This window comes from Lolium perenne, chromosome 5 (genome assembly GCF_019359855.2).
Source record: "Lolium perenne isolate Kyuss_39 chromosome 5, Kyuss_2.0, whole genome shotgun sequence".
NCBI lineage: Eukaryota > Viridiplantae > Streptophyta > Magnoliopsida > Poales > Poaceae > Lolium > Lolium perenne.
In genome coordinates this window covers 140,217,722-140,231,258 of record NC_067248.2, presented here as the reverse complement: position 1 = coordinate 140,231,258, position 13,537 = coordinate 140,217,722, and the positions used below count along the sequence as shown (strand labels likewise).

Below are 13,537 nucleotides of genomic sequence, written 5' to 3'. Positions count from 1 at the left end.
AAATTTTAACAAGCTCTATGTAGTTATTCATTAATGGGTACAAGGTACATGATGCAAGAGCTTAAACATGATCTATATGAGCACAACAATTGCCAAGTATCACATTATTCAAGACATTATACCATTTACCACATGCGGCATTTTCCGTTTCCAACCATATAACAATGAATGAAATAGTCCAACTTTCGCAATGAACATTAAAGATAAAGCTAAGAACATATGTGTTCATACGAAACAGCAGAGCGTGTCTCTCTCCCAAACAAAGAATGCTAGGATCCGATCTTATTCAAATAAAACAAAAACAAACAGACGCTCCAAGTAAAGCACATAAGATGTGACGGAATAAAAATATAGTTTCACTAGAGGTGACCTGATAAGTTGTCGATGAAGAAGGGATGCCTTGGGCATCCCCAAGCTCAGATGCTTGAGTCTTCTTAAAATATGCAGGGATGAACCACGGGGGCATCCCCAAGCTTTGACTTTTCACTCTTCTTGATCATATTGTATCATCCTCCTCTCTTGACCCTTGAAAACTTCATTCACACCAAACTCAAAACAAACTCATTAGAGGGTTAGTGCATAATTGAAAATTCATACATTCAGAGGTGACATAATCATTCTTAACACTTCTGGACATTGCACAAAGCTACTGAAAGTTAATGGAACAAAGAAATCCATCAAACATAGCAAAACAGGCAATGCGAAATAAAAGGCAGAATCTGTCAAAACAGAACAGTCCGTAAAGCAGAATTTTACAGAGGCACTTAACTTGTTCAGATGAAAATGCTCAAATTGAATGAAAGTTGCGTACATATCTGAGGATCACACATGTAAATTGGCAGATTTTTCTGAGTTACCTACAGATAATTCTGCCTAGATTCGTGACAGCAAGAAATCTGTTTCTGCGCAGTAATCCAAATCTAGTATTGACTTTAATATCAAAGACTTTACTTGGCACAACAATGCAATAAAATAAAGATAAGGAGAGGTTTCTACAGTAGTAACAACTTCCAAGACTCAAATATAAAACAAAGTACTGTAGTAAAATCATGGGTTGTCTCCCATAAGCGCTTTTCTTTAACGCCTTTCAGCTAGGCGCAGAAAGTGTGAATCAAGTATTATCAAGAGATGAAGCATCGACATCATAATTTGTTCTAATAATAGAATCATAAGGTAACTTCATTCTCTTTCTAGGGAAGTGTTCCATCTTTTCAAGTGTTCTTGCAACATCAGGATAAAAACCAAGCCTCTTATGCTTAATAAAAAATTTCTCGCTTCTTTAGCTTTATCATCAAATTCTCTAAGAAGGACCTCTAAAACAAAATCTCTCTTTTCTCCCCTTTCCATCTCAGAGAGTGTAAGAAACATATGTTGTATTATAGGATTAAGATTAACAAACCTAGTTTCGAACATGCGTACTAAAGAGGCAGTAGCACCTTCATAAGTAGGAATAACTTTTGCCAAGGATCTATCTTCAAAATCTTCAACCTTACTAACATGAGTGAAAAATGCTTCTATATTATCTCTTCCAATGAGAGACCCACGTCCTACCGGTATGTCTTTTAGAGTGTAATTAGGAGGAAACATGATGAAATAAACAAAAGAAAAGTAAACGCAAGTAACTAATTTTTTGTGTGTTTTTGATATGGAGAACAAGACAGTAAATAAAGTAAAGCTAGCAACTAATTTTTTTTTGTGTTTTGTTTTAGTGCAGCAAACAAAGTAGTAAATAAAGTAAAGCAAGACAAAATAAATAAAGAGATTGGAAGTGGAGACTCCCCTTGCAGCGTGTCTTGATCTCCCCGGCAACGGCGCCAGAAAAAGAGCTTGATGCGTGCAATTAACACACGTCCGTTGGGAACCCCAAGAGGAAGGTGTGATGCAGACAGTAGCAAGTTTCCCTCAGAAAGAAACCAAGGTTTATCGAACCAGGAGGAGCCAAGAAGCACGTTGAAGGTTGATGGCGGCGAAGTGTAGTGCGGCGCAACACCAGGGATTCCGGCGCCAACGTGGAACCTGCACAACACAAACAAAGTACTTTGCCCCAACGTAACAGTGAGGTTGTCAATCGCACCGGCTTGCTGAAAACAAAGGATTAACCGTATTGTGTGGAAGATGATGATTGTTTGCGAAGAACAGTAAAGAACAATTGCAGTAGATTGTATTTCAGATGTAAAGAATAGGACCGGGGTCCACAGTTCACTAGTGGTGTCTCTCCCATAAGATAAATAGCATGTTGGGTGAACGAATTACAGTTGGGCAATTGACAAATAAAGAAGGCATAACAATGCACATACATATATCATGATGAGTACTATGAGATTTAATCAGGGCATTACGACAAAGTACATAGACCGCCATCCAGCATGCATCTATGCCTAAAAAGTCCACTTTCAGTTTATCATCCGAACCCCTTCCGGTATTAAGTTGCAAGCAACAGACAATTGCATTAAGTATGGTGCGTAATGTAATCAACACAATTATCCTTAGACAAAGCATCGATGTTTTATCCCTAGTGGCAACAGCACATCCACAACCTTAGAACTTTCTGTCACTGTCCCAGATTTAATGGAGGCATGAACCCACTATCGAGCATAAATACTCCCTCTTGGAGTCACAAGTATCAACTTGGTCAGAGCCTCTACTAGCAACGGAGAGCATGCAAGAACATAAACAACTCATATATGATAGATTGATAATCAACTTGACATAGTATTCAATATCCATCGGATCCCAACAAACACAACATGTAGGATTACAAATAGACGATCTTGATCATGATAGGCAGCTCACAAGATCAAACATGATAGCACAATGAGGAGAAGACGACCATCTAGCTACTGCTATGGACCCATAGTCCAGGGGTGAACTACTCACACATCGATCCGGAGGCGATCATGGCGATGAAGAGACCTCCGGGAGATGATTGCCCTCTCCGGCAGGGTGCCGGAGGCGATCTCCTGAATCCCCCGAGATGGGATTGGCGGCGGCTGCGTCTCTGGAAGGTTTTCCGTATCGTGGCTCTCGGTACTGGGGGTTTCGCGACGAAGACTATATGTAGGCGGAAGGGTATGTCAGGGGGCGTCACGAGGGGCCCACACAACAGGCCGGCGCGGCCAGGGCTTGGGCCGCGCCGCCCTATTGTGTGGCCACCTCGTGGTCCCACTTCGTTTCCTCTTCGGACTTCTGGAAGCTTCGTGGAAAAATAGGCCCCTGTGCATTGATTTCGTCCAATTCCGAGAATATTTCCTTTGTAGGATTTCTGAAACCAAAAACAGCAGAAAACAGCAACTGGCTCTTCGGCATCTCGTCAATAGGTTAGTGCCGGAAAATGCATAATAATGACATATAATGTGTATAAAACATGTGAGTATCATCATAAAAGTAGCATGGAACATAAGAAATTATAGATACGTTTGGGACGTATCACCCATATATCCACAATTCCTGAAAATACCAAAGGCCCATGTGGCCTATTCATGCAAGGCAACGGAAGGGACAAAAGTTTAGTCCTACCTTGCTAGTTTAGAGAGTTTTGGACCTCCTTATAAGGGGGCTGCTACACTTGTGGTATGTGCATGAGAAGAGAGCTCCTACACGCGCGCTCCTCCTCCTCCGCCGTCCGCCTCGCCTTGTCACGACGCGCGCGCCGTGGTTTGCGGGAATGCCTCGAGCCGAGACATTCTCTCCTTTTTTCCATGCATGAATGGAATTTAAATGGTTGCAGAAGTTGAAACATTATGCTGTAGTGGACATGAATATTGTTGCCTCGTCTTGTGTCTGTTCATTTTCTCTTCCATCGCAGCATGTTCGCCTCCTCCTGTGTGCCTATAAAAGAGAGGTCGCCCTCTCGAGAAGTACACACACAAAGACGTACAACCACCTGGTTCCGAATCTTTGCGCCGATCAAGATCTTCCCCATCCCATCTTACGGCGTGCACCGCGAGTTGGCACAGTAGGCCTCCGAAACCTCGCCTCTCGTGATCCCGTACGGGAGAGCAGCGATAAGGTTTTTGGGGAGCGCTCTGCGCGGCTACTGGCTTCATCTTCATCACAGAATCGGATGAGCTCTTCCCCGACGAGGACTTCTTCCCGGACATCACCAGCATGTACGACGACATGAGCGACAACAACAGCAACGTGAACGGGTCTTCCTCCACTGTCCCGTATGTTCTTCTCATTATCCTAGTCAACATCTTAGTACTACTTTCTTCTGTAGTTTTTTTCTCCTACTCTCTATTAGATGGCATGTCTAGTTTGATTCCTTTATTTCTAGCCATATTTTATCTATTGTTTTTCTTGGTTACTTTATGCGGAAAATTGCTTATATTTCCAACACTTTTAACTCTGTCTCATGGGAGTATATTTTTGATAAAGAAATGGCTTGAATGGACATACCAGAACCGCCCGTGGATTGGCATCTCTCTTTGATGCATGCACTAAGATAACCGTGTGGAGGGGCAATGTTTCTAAGTTCTTGACTTCAAGATGGTTGGATGGGGTTGTCCCGGCCGAGATGGCACAAAATCTGTACAAGTTGACCAAGCGTCAGAAACTTTTTGTTGAACAAGCCATGTCAAATGACAAATGGATGACAGGGTTCAGCAGGATAAATTCCAAGGTTCAGCTAAGGGAGTACACAACTCTCTAGATTAAGCTGCAAGGCGTTAATTTTTCTAATGAGGATGATACAATTTTTTGGAACCTCTCAGCATCAGCAAATTATAGCTCGGCGTGGTTTATAAATCTCAGTTCTTTGGGTCCTTTTCTAAGGTATTTTTTCTAATGTCCAACCCAAATGTAATTTTTATTATGGCTTTGGCTACGGTAGCGGATCCGAGGGATGATATGCTTGACGATCCATGGAACAAAGCGTCATTGGTTGGTCTGTGACGATCGGTCTATGATGTTTTTTTCCTCACAAAACACGTCGTGAACAACTGTCCGTGATGTTTTTGGTCTGGTCCTTGACATTTGTAAAACTTTATGGACCATCATGATTCTTGTAGTGAGAGGAATGGAACACGGGGAGCAATGCACCCTCTGCATCAAGAGCAAGAAACGACAACCCATATTATTTTGAAATTCTCTTATGCTACGGTGCTATGGCATCTTTTGGTGCAATGTATGAGAACTGTTGCAATGGATGCCCAACGTCTTCAGTTTGCTTCTCCCGCGGAATGGTGGAGTTCTATGTCAGGTTTGTTGTCCAAAGACAAGCTGATCGTGGCAATGGGGTGTGGCATTTATATAAAGAGCAATGTCCAAGGGTATTCCAGAGCTCCTCCATGTCTAAGTGACAACTTCTGGAACTGCTAAAGGATGATTTGCACTTCTTGGTAATCTATCTACAGGAAAAGGCTAGAGATGACGAGCCACACAGGCAGCCTGATTTTAGCCAATAGCCAGACTGTTTTATTTTTTGTTTTCCTTTGTACTTGCCCTTTTTATTTCTCCCTCAGCTAGGTTCTCTCTAGCTTGTAACTTAACTTCTCCTTCCACTTAATTGATTTGGCTGAACACCTGCAGTTTTTCCTTAAAAAAACACTGTTAAAGCTGCTCCAAGCATATATGGCGAGCTTGTCTACTACACACGATAACCAAAAGGGTTGGTTCTCGGCTGCAATAATAAATTGTGGAAGGCTTGGGTCGATGTACCACCGGTGTATGTTGTAAACCTTGCGGTAGCTAAGGGCGTGGATGTTTGAAAAAATATTGGTATCATGGACACCAAGATCATGACGGTGTGCCTTTCGACCAAGTCGATCTGGCGTCTATACTTAGGAGAGCATGGCCTCTGAGCGGATCTCCAGAGAAGGAAGTACCTTCGGGCTAAGGACTTGTTAGTTGATGAGCACAGCCCAAGGTCCCAATCCTGGAACTCGATTCAGAGGATTAAATGGGTGTTTGTCTTGGGATCTAAGCAATAGGTCCACAATGACACTTCCACTAGATTGTGGAGAGACTTGTGGCTGGGAGTCTGGGACACGGAAAACTTATGGACATATTCCCTTCTCCGTGTAACCCTGTCGTGTAAGCGGCCCAGAGCCTCTCCGTGTAAGGGTGGCACATCCCTTTCAGTCGCACACTAGGCATTGGGGAACGAGTGGAGCTTGTTAATCTTAGGACTTTGGAGGGGATCAACTTGGACCACAACCCGGGTATCATTTCTTGGTCTCTAGAGCCATCGGGATCTTTCTCGGTGAGGTCGCTTTATCGTAAGCTGTGCCATGGTACAGAGAGAAAATACTATAGTGAACTTTTGAAAATTGCGATTCCACTAAAAGTTTGTGTGTTTCTGTGGTAGCTTGTGCGTAAGCTGTCTTCCCATAAATGGTAACATCCACCAGCGACATGGTCAACCCATGGGTCGATGTGCCTTGTATGAGGAGCATGAGGACACCAATCAACTGTTCTTCGGGTGCCCTCTTGCTAGATTCTTGTGGAGCGCAGTTAGAAAATTGTTGGGCTGCTCATGGAATCCTGGCTGCTTTGCGAATATCTTTAGGATCCTTCATAGATGCGTTGGTCAGACCAAAGCGTGTGTTCTGCATTTGTTGGGCCGCCCTGTGTTGGAAACTATGTAACAGTATGAATAAGTCCACTATTGAGGGAATTTTTCCTTCGCATAGATGTCGATGTACACATTTAGTTGTGGAAGCCAGTGGCTAGAAGTGAGGCAAGACGCGGTGAAGCTTGTGATTGGTGTTGTATTGTGATCCAAATTGATATACTAAAGGGAGGCTAACTTCTGACGAGCGGAGCGAGGCCCGTCGCCGGATCGTTGGCACCGCCTATATATACATCTTGTAAGCCGCCGGCTAGGGATCATCAGATTATAAGATAACCCACGGCGTTTGTAAACACCTCCCGATAGAGTGAAGTTTTGCTGGCTGGCGCCCGTGGTTTTTTTTCCCCTTCTGTGTTGGAAGGGGTTTTCCACGTTAAATCTTGTGTCCCCTGCGTGTGTTCTTGTTTCGTTCTTCGTTATTTGCTTGTCTCTTTTATAACAAGTGGTATCAGAGCCCGTGTTTCAATCTAGGGTTTTGCGACATGTCTTCCTTGAAGTTCGATCTACCGCAGCTGGATTACACCACGAGATTTTCTCTGTGGAAAGTGAAGATGAGGGCGATACTTACCCAATCTTCTGATCTGGATGAAGCTCTTGATGGATTTGGCAAGAAAGATGCCAAGACCTGGACCGACGATGAAAAGAGGAAAGACCGTAAGGCTTTTTCATTAATTCAGCTTCATCTATCCAACAATATCTTGCAGGAAGTGCTGGCTGAGAAATCCGCAGCGGCGCTGTGGTTGAAACTGGAATCGATCTGCATGTCCAAAGATCTAACCAGTAAGATGCACGTGAAGATGAAGTTGTTCTCGCACAAGCTGCAAGAAGGTGCGTCAATGATGAATCACCTATCGATCTTTAAAGAGATCGTTTCTGATTTGCTATCCATGGAGGTAAAATATGATGATGAGGATCTAGCTCTTATACTGTTAGTCTCGTTGCCTAATTCTTTTGCGAATTTTCGAGACACCTTGTTATACAGTCGTGATGAACTAACCCTTGCCGAAGTTTATGAGGCCCTCCAACAGAGGGAAAAGATGAAATCTATGGTGCAGGCAGAGGGTTCGTCATCTAAGGCAGAAGCACTGCAGGTCCGAGGCAGGATCGAGAACAGAAACAACAACTACAACAGAGATAAGAGCAAGACCGACAGAGGTCGCTCAAAGTCCAAGGGACGAGATGGTAAGTTCTGCAAGTATTGTAAGAAAACTAGCCACAATATTGATGATTGCTGGAAGTTGCAGAACAAAGAGAAAAGAAACGGTACTTACCAACCGAAAAACAAATCTGAGGGTGATGGTAAGGCTGCTGTTGTTTCCAGTGATAATTCTGATGGCGATTGCATAGTTGTGTTTGCTGATTGTGTTTCTGGTAATGATGAGTGGATCCTTGATTCTGCATGTTCGTTTCATATTTGTTGTAACAAAGACTGGTTCAGTTCTTATGAGTTTGTGCAGAGTGGAGATGTTATGCGTATGGGAGATAACAACCCACGTGAGATCGTGGGCATTGGCTCCGTTCAGATCAAGATGCATGATGGCATGACACGCACTCTGACAGATGTTAGACACATACCTGGCATGGCCAGAAATCTGATCTCTCTCAGTACCCTTGATGTTGACGGGTACAAACACTCCGGTTCTCGCGGAGTTCTGAAGGTAACAAAAGGTTCTCTCGTTCACATGATTGGTGATATGAATTCTGCAAAGTTATATGTTCTTAGAGGTAGCACTTTATCTGGTATTGCTGCTGCTGTTATTCCTGATGAACCTGGTAAAACTAATCTGTGGCATATGCGTCTTGGACATATGAGTGAACATGGCATGGCAGAATTGCACAGGAGAGACCTGCTAGATGGCTGCAATTTGAGTAAGTTTGAGTTCTGTGAGCACTGCATTTTTGGTAAGCATAAAAGATTTAAATTCAATGCTTCCGTTCATACCACCAAAGGGATTTTAGATTATGTGCATGCTGATGTGTGGGGACCTTCCCGCAAGACTTCTCTTGGTGGTGCAAATTACATGCTTACTATCATAGATGATTACTCCAGAAAAGTGTGGCCTTTCTTTCTGAAACATAAATCTGATGTGTTTGATGCTTTTAGAAAGTGGAAAGTTATGGTAGAGAAGCAAACAGAAAAGAAAGTTAAATTGCTTCGTACTGACAATGGCATGGAGTTTTGTTCTACTGTTTTCAATGATTATTGCAGCGATGAAGGCATTGTCAGGCACCACACCATCCCATATACTCCTCAGCAGAATGGTGTGGCGGAGAGGATGAACAGAACCATCATCTCCAAGGCTCGCTGCATGTTGTCTAATGCCGGTATGCATAGACGTTTCTGGGCTGAAGCAGCCTCCACCGCCTGTTACTTGATAAACAGGTCACCTTGTATTCCGCTTGATAAGAAAACTCCTATTGAGGTATGGTCTGGTTCACCTGCTGATTATTCACAGTTGAGAGTTTTCGGTTGCACTGCTTATGCTCATGTTGATAATGGAAAGCTAGAGCCCAGGGCTGTTAAGTGTGTGTTTCTTGGTTATGGTTCAGGAGTTAAGGCATATAAGTTATGGAATCCTGGAACTAAGAAAGTTTTGCATAGCAGGAATGTAGTCTTTAATGAGGCTGTCATGTTTTATAAGAGTTCATCTACAGATGTTACTGATGCTGTTGATTTTTCTGATAATTCTGATGATGAACAACAGAGGATTAGCGTGCAGGTGGAGCACGCGGAGGAGAAAGAAAATGATGTTGCTGAAAATAATAACACTGTTGTTCAGCACTCACCACCTGTTTTGCAGCAAACAAATAGTTCCATTGCTGCTGATAGACCGAGGCGTAACAAAGGTCCACGTCCTCGTTTAATTGAAGAATGTAATCTTGTTCATCATGCTTTGAGTTGTGCTGAACAGGTGGAGCATGATACTGAACCTGCTACATATATTGAGGCCGTTGCATTCGTTGACCACGTGAAGTGGATTTCTGCTATGCAAGAGGAGATGCAATCGCTTGACAAGAATGGCACGTGGGATGTTGTGCCCTTGCCTAAACAAAAGAAGGCTGTCCGCTGTAAGTGGATATTTAAAAGAAAGGAAGGTTTGTCTCCTAGTGAGCCTCCGAGGTTTAAGGCAAGGTTAGTAGCAAAAGGTTTCAGCCAAATTCCAGGTATTGATTATAATGATGTATTCTCTCCGGTTGTGAAGCATAGTTCCATTCGTGCATTCTTTGGTATTGTGGCTATGCGTGATCTTGAGCTGGAGCAGCTAGATGTAAAGACTGCTTTTCTGCATGGTGAGCTTGAGGAGGAGATATACATGGACCAACCTGAAGGTTTTGTTGTGCCTGGTAAGGAGGATCTTGTTTGCAAGTTGAAGAGGTCCCTTTATGGTCTGAAACAGTCTCCAAGACAGTGGTACAAAAGGTTTGATTCATTTATGCTTGCACATGAGTTTAAGAGATCTAAGTATGATAGTTGTGTCTATATCAAGTTTGTTAATGGATCACCAATATACTTACTGTTATATGTTGATGATATGTTAATTGCTGCCAAGAGCAAGAAAGAGATCACTACTTTAAAGTCACAGTTAAGTAGTAAGTTTGAGATGAAGGATCTTGGTGCTGCTAAGAAAATACTAGCATTACAATGTCCTAGTACTGATGAAGATATTGAGTACATGTCTCGAGTTCCATATTCTAGTGCTGTTGGTTCCTTGATGTATGCCATGGTTTGTTCTCGTCCTGATTTATCCTATGCTATGAGTTTGGTCAGTCGATATCTTGCTGATCCTGGTAAAGAACATTGGAGAGCTGTTCAGTGGATTTTCAGGTACCTTCGTGGCACATCCAAAGCTTGCTTGAAGTTTGGCAAGACCGGTGAGGGACTCGTAGGCTATGTGGATTCAGATTTTGCTGCCGATTTGGATAAGAGAAGATCCCTCACAGGTTATGTGTTCACTGTTGGTGGATGTGCTGTGAGTTGGAAGGCAACGTTACAATCTGTTGTTGCCCAATCTACAACCGAAGCAGAATATATAGCAATTAATGAAGCTGGCAAAGAGTCTGTTTGGTTGAAAGGTTTGTATGCTGAGCTTTGTGGAGATGATTCTTGCATTAACTTGTTTTCTGACAGTCAAAGTGCAATATACCTTACTAAAGATCAAATGTTCCATGAGAGGACAAAGCACATTGACATCAAGTACCATTATATTCGCGACATCGTTGCTCAAGGTAAACTGAAGGTATGCAAGATAAGTACTCATGATAATCCTTGTGATATGATGACAAAGCCAGTTCCTGTTTCCAAGTTTGAGCTTTGCTCGAGCTTGGTTGGTATAACTGTTTAGCCCAAGTGGCTGTTGGCGCCAGCAAGTGTTTTTCCTTTGTTGTTCAGGAGATTGTTGAAGTTCATGCTACAAGATGGAATTTGTCTCAAGGTGGAGTTTGTTGTATTGTGATCCAAATTCATATACTAAAGGGAGGCTAACTTCTGACGAGCGGAGCGAGGCCCGTCGCCGGAGGCTTGGGCCGAAGCGTAGCGGATCGTTGGCACCGCCTATATATACATCTTGTAAGCCGCCGGCTAGGGATCATCAGATTATAAGATAACCCACGGCGTTTGTAAACACCTCCCGATATAGTGAAGTTTTGCTGGCTGGCGCCCGTGGTTTTTTTTCCCCTTCTGTGTTGGAAGGGGTTTTCCACGTTAAATCTTGTGTCCCCTGCGTGTGTTCTTGTTTCGTTCTTCGTTATTTGCTTGTCGCTTTTATAACAATTGGTAAGATTCGGGCGCTCCACATTACTATCCGAGATGCTCCTGCCTACGAGATCTTATTTTTTCTTGCTTGTATCAGTCCTTACTTTCTCGTGTTGGGACGTGAATGAGTAGCTTGTTAGTCTTAATGCTAGACTTCGCTTTTCTAGATGGTTGATCTTGTATCGTTGTAAGACTTTGTGTGTTTGTACTCTGTTAATTTAAATAATTTAAAGCTGAACTCTGTTCGAGCCTTCCGTCTTAAATAAATTCACAGCATTCTATCTGAAGAAAAAAGATGAGTTTGTACAGTTTGCAGTTTGCACTACTCCATGCATGCTCGTACGTATTCCGCCGCATGTCCGCACCCTAACTGAACACATGGATGCATCTGCGTAGCCCTAACACCCAACCACCTTCTTATAGCTAGACTCCATTTGCCATTAACACTATCGAACGAACTAACACATGTATGCACCACCGCCTAAAACCGTCTATCCATGATCCAGCTCCCCGTCTAAACCCTATTTAAGCCCTCCATTCCTTCCCATATTCTCCACACACCACAATCACTTAGTTCACTTCATCCTGAGGAGACCGTAGAGCGTACGCACTGTTAGCTACAAAGATCAAGAATAGATCATGGCCCGCTCTCAGGTAGTCCTCATGGCCGCCGTCGCCCTGGTGGTGATGCTCGCGGGGTCCCCGCGCGCCACAGCGGCCATCAGCTGCGACCAGGTGGACAACGTGATGAAGCCGTGCCTGCCCTTCGCCCTTGGCGGCGCAGGCCCGTCTGCGGAGTGCTGTAGCGGCGTGAAGGCCGTCCAGAACCAGGTGCATAGCACCGCCGACCGCCAAGCCGCCTGCGTCTGCTTCAAAGCCGCCGCTGCCGGCATCAGCGGTCTCAATTTGGCCAACGCCGCAGCGATCCCCTCCAAGTGCGGCATCACCGTCCCCTACACCATCAGCCCCACCATGGACTGTTCCAAGTACGTACCGCCATTATTCATTCGTCGACGTGAGATTAACTCGCATAATCTCATGAATATTCAAATGTTCTCATGCATGATTGATATATGTGGATGCAGGCTGAAGTGAGCGACGATCAGATCGTGCCGGCGCTCTGCTCATGAATCCACTTTGATCTGAAGCGCGGAGCAGAGACATCTGTCTCTACGTGAAATAAATACGAGTTAATTTATACCGAATAAGGAACTCCCTCATGCATTCTGCCTTGTGTTGGTTTACTCCTTCGGAAGAAACTATGTATGTGAGAGCTGAGCTGAGCTTGTAACCATCTGCACACCCTGTGTTGATGGACTATGCAATATATATATACATACCGCTTTTTTCGGTTAACTATATCAATCACTCTGTTCCCGCTCGTCTGAATGACATATATATTCATTAAGAAGGCAAAAGCTTTGCCTTATCTATTCATTAAGAAGAAAGTGCCCAGTTTTTTTTAGAGGAAACCGGGCAAAAACCGATACAAGTAGGGCCAAGCCCACCCAACAACAACACAACAGTGCCACGTCCACCCTCGTCGACGACACATCGGAAACCGTAAAAGGACACCAACCACACAAACACAACCAACGGTCACCCGCTCCACCAAACTACCTGATCTACCACCGCCGTCGAAGAGAAGAAGCCGTGTCTACTATGGGAGGAGCAGACCCGGGACGCTCCCACAAAGGTGAAGAAACATGCATCCATAAGACCATGCGCCAGAAGCGGTGCCCGACACACCAACGACCAATGTTGAGAGCCACCTCGTCGCCCACACGACACAAGGTCGAACACCCTCAAAGTTGACAGACACTCGGGGCCGCCGAATGACAGATATATTAGTTACGTGCTCCGAGATGTATATTATACCGGATTTTCTAATTCTTATTCGCCTGAGAAAAACTGAGGATGACAAATAAAGCGGAAGCTGAAGTGAACATGTTCCCTCCAAGATGCGACGCTTATACATATGTAGGTACCCTGGCAAATACTATCACTCGAAGCCTATTGAGTTCAGTTCAGTTCAGACGCTACATGATTACTATCTAGGGTGCCAAGCGGGTCGGGATGGGGGAAATATAGTTGCTCTACTCACGTTTTAATTTTGCTTTCAACCTTACCTCTTTTTGCTGTATTTTTAGTTTTGCGGGACGAAACGCCGAATCAGCTAGGAGCCCTAGAACTACCATACTACGGAGTGTGGT

The 13,537-nt window shown here is 44.0% G+C and overlaps 1 protein-coding gene across 1 annotated transcript; it reads left to right on the top strand.

Annotated features, from left to right (window-relative positions):
* The first annotated feature begins 11,894 nt into the window (after positions 1–11,894).
* LOC127304832 (non-specific lipid-transfer protein 1-like) lies at positions 11,895–12,689 on the top strand. The gene is made up of 2 exons (XM_051335410.2): positions 11,895–12,310; positions 12,410–12,689. Exons 1-2 carry the CDS (start codon positions 11,964–11,966, stop codon positions 12,417–12,419), a joined length of 357 nt encoding a protein of 118 aa, XP_051191370.1. The 5' UTR covers positions 11,895–11,963; the 3' UTR covers positions 12,420–12,689.
* Positions 12,690–13,537: the final 848 nt, after the last annotated feature.

Excerpts from the sequence above, each read along its gene's own strand:
- LOC127304832 (XM_051335410.2), top strand. The coding sequence starts at position 11,964 with ATGGCCCGCTCTCAGGTAGTCCTCATGGCCGCCGTCGCCCTGGTGGTG.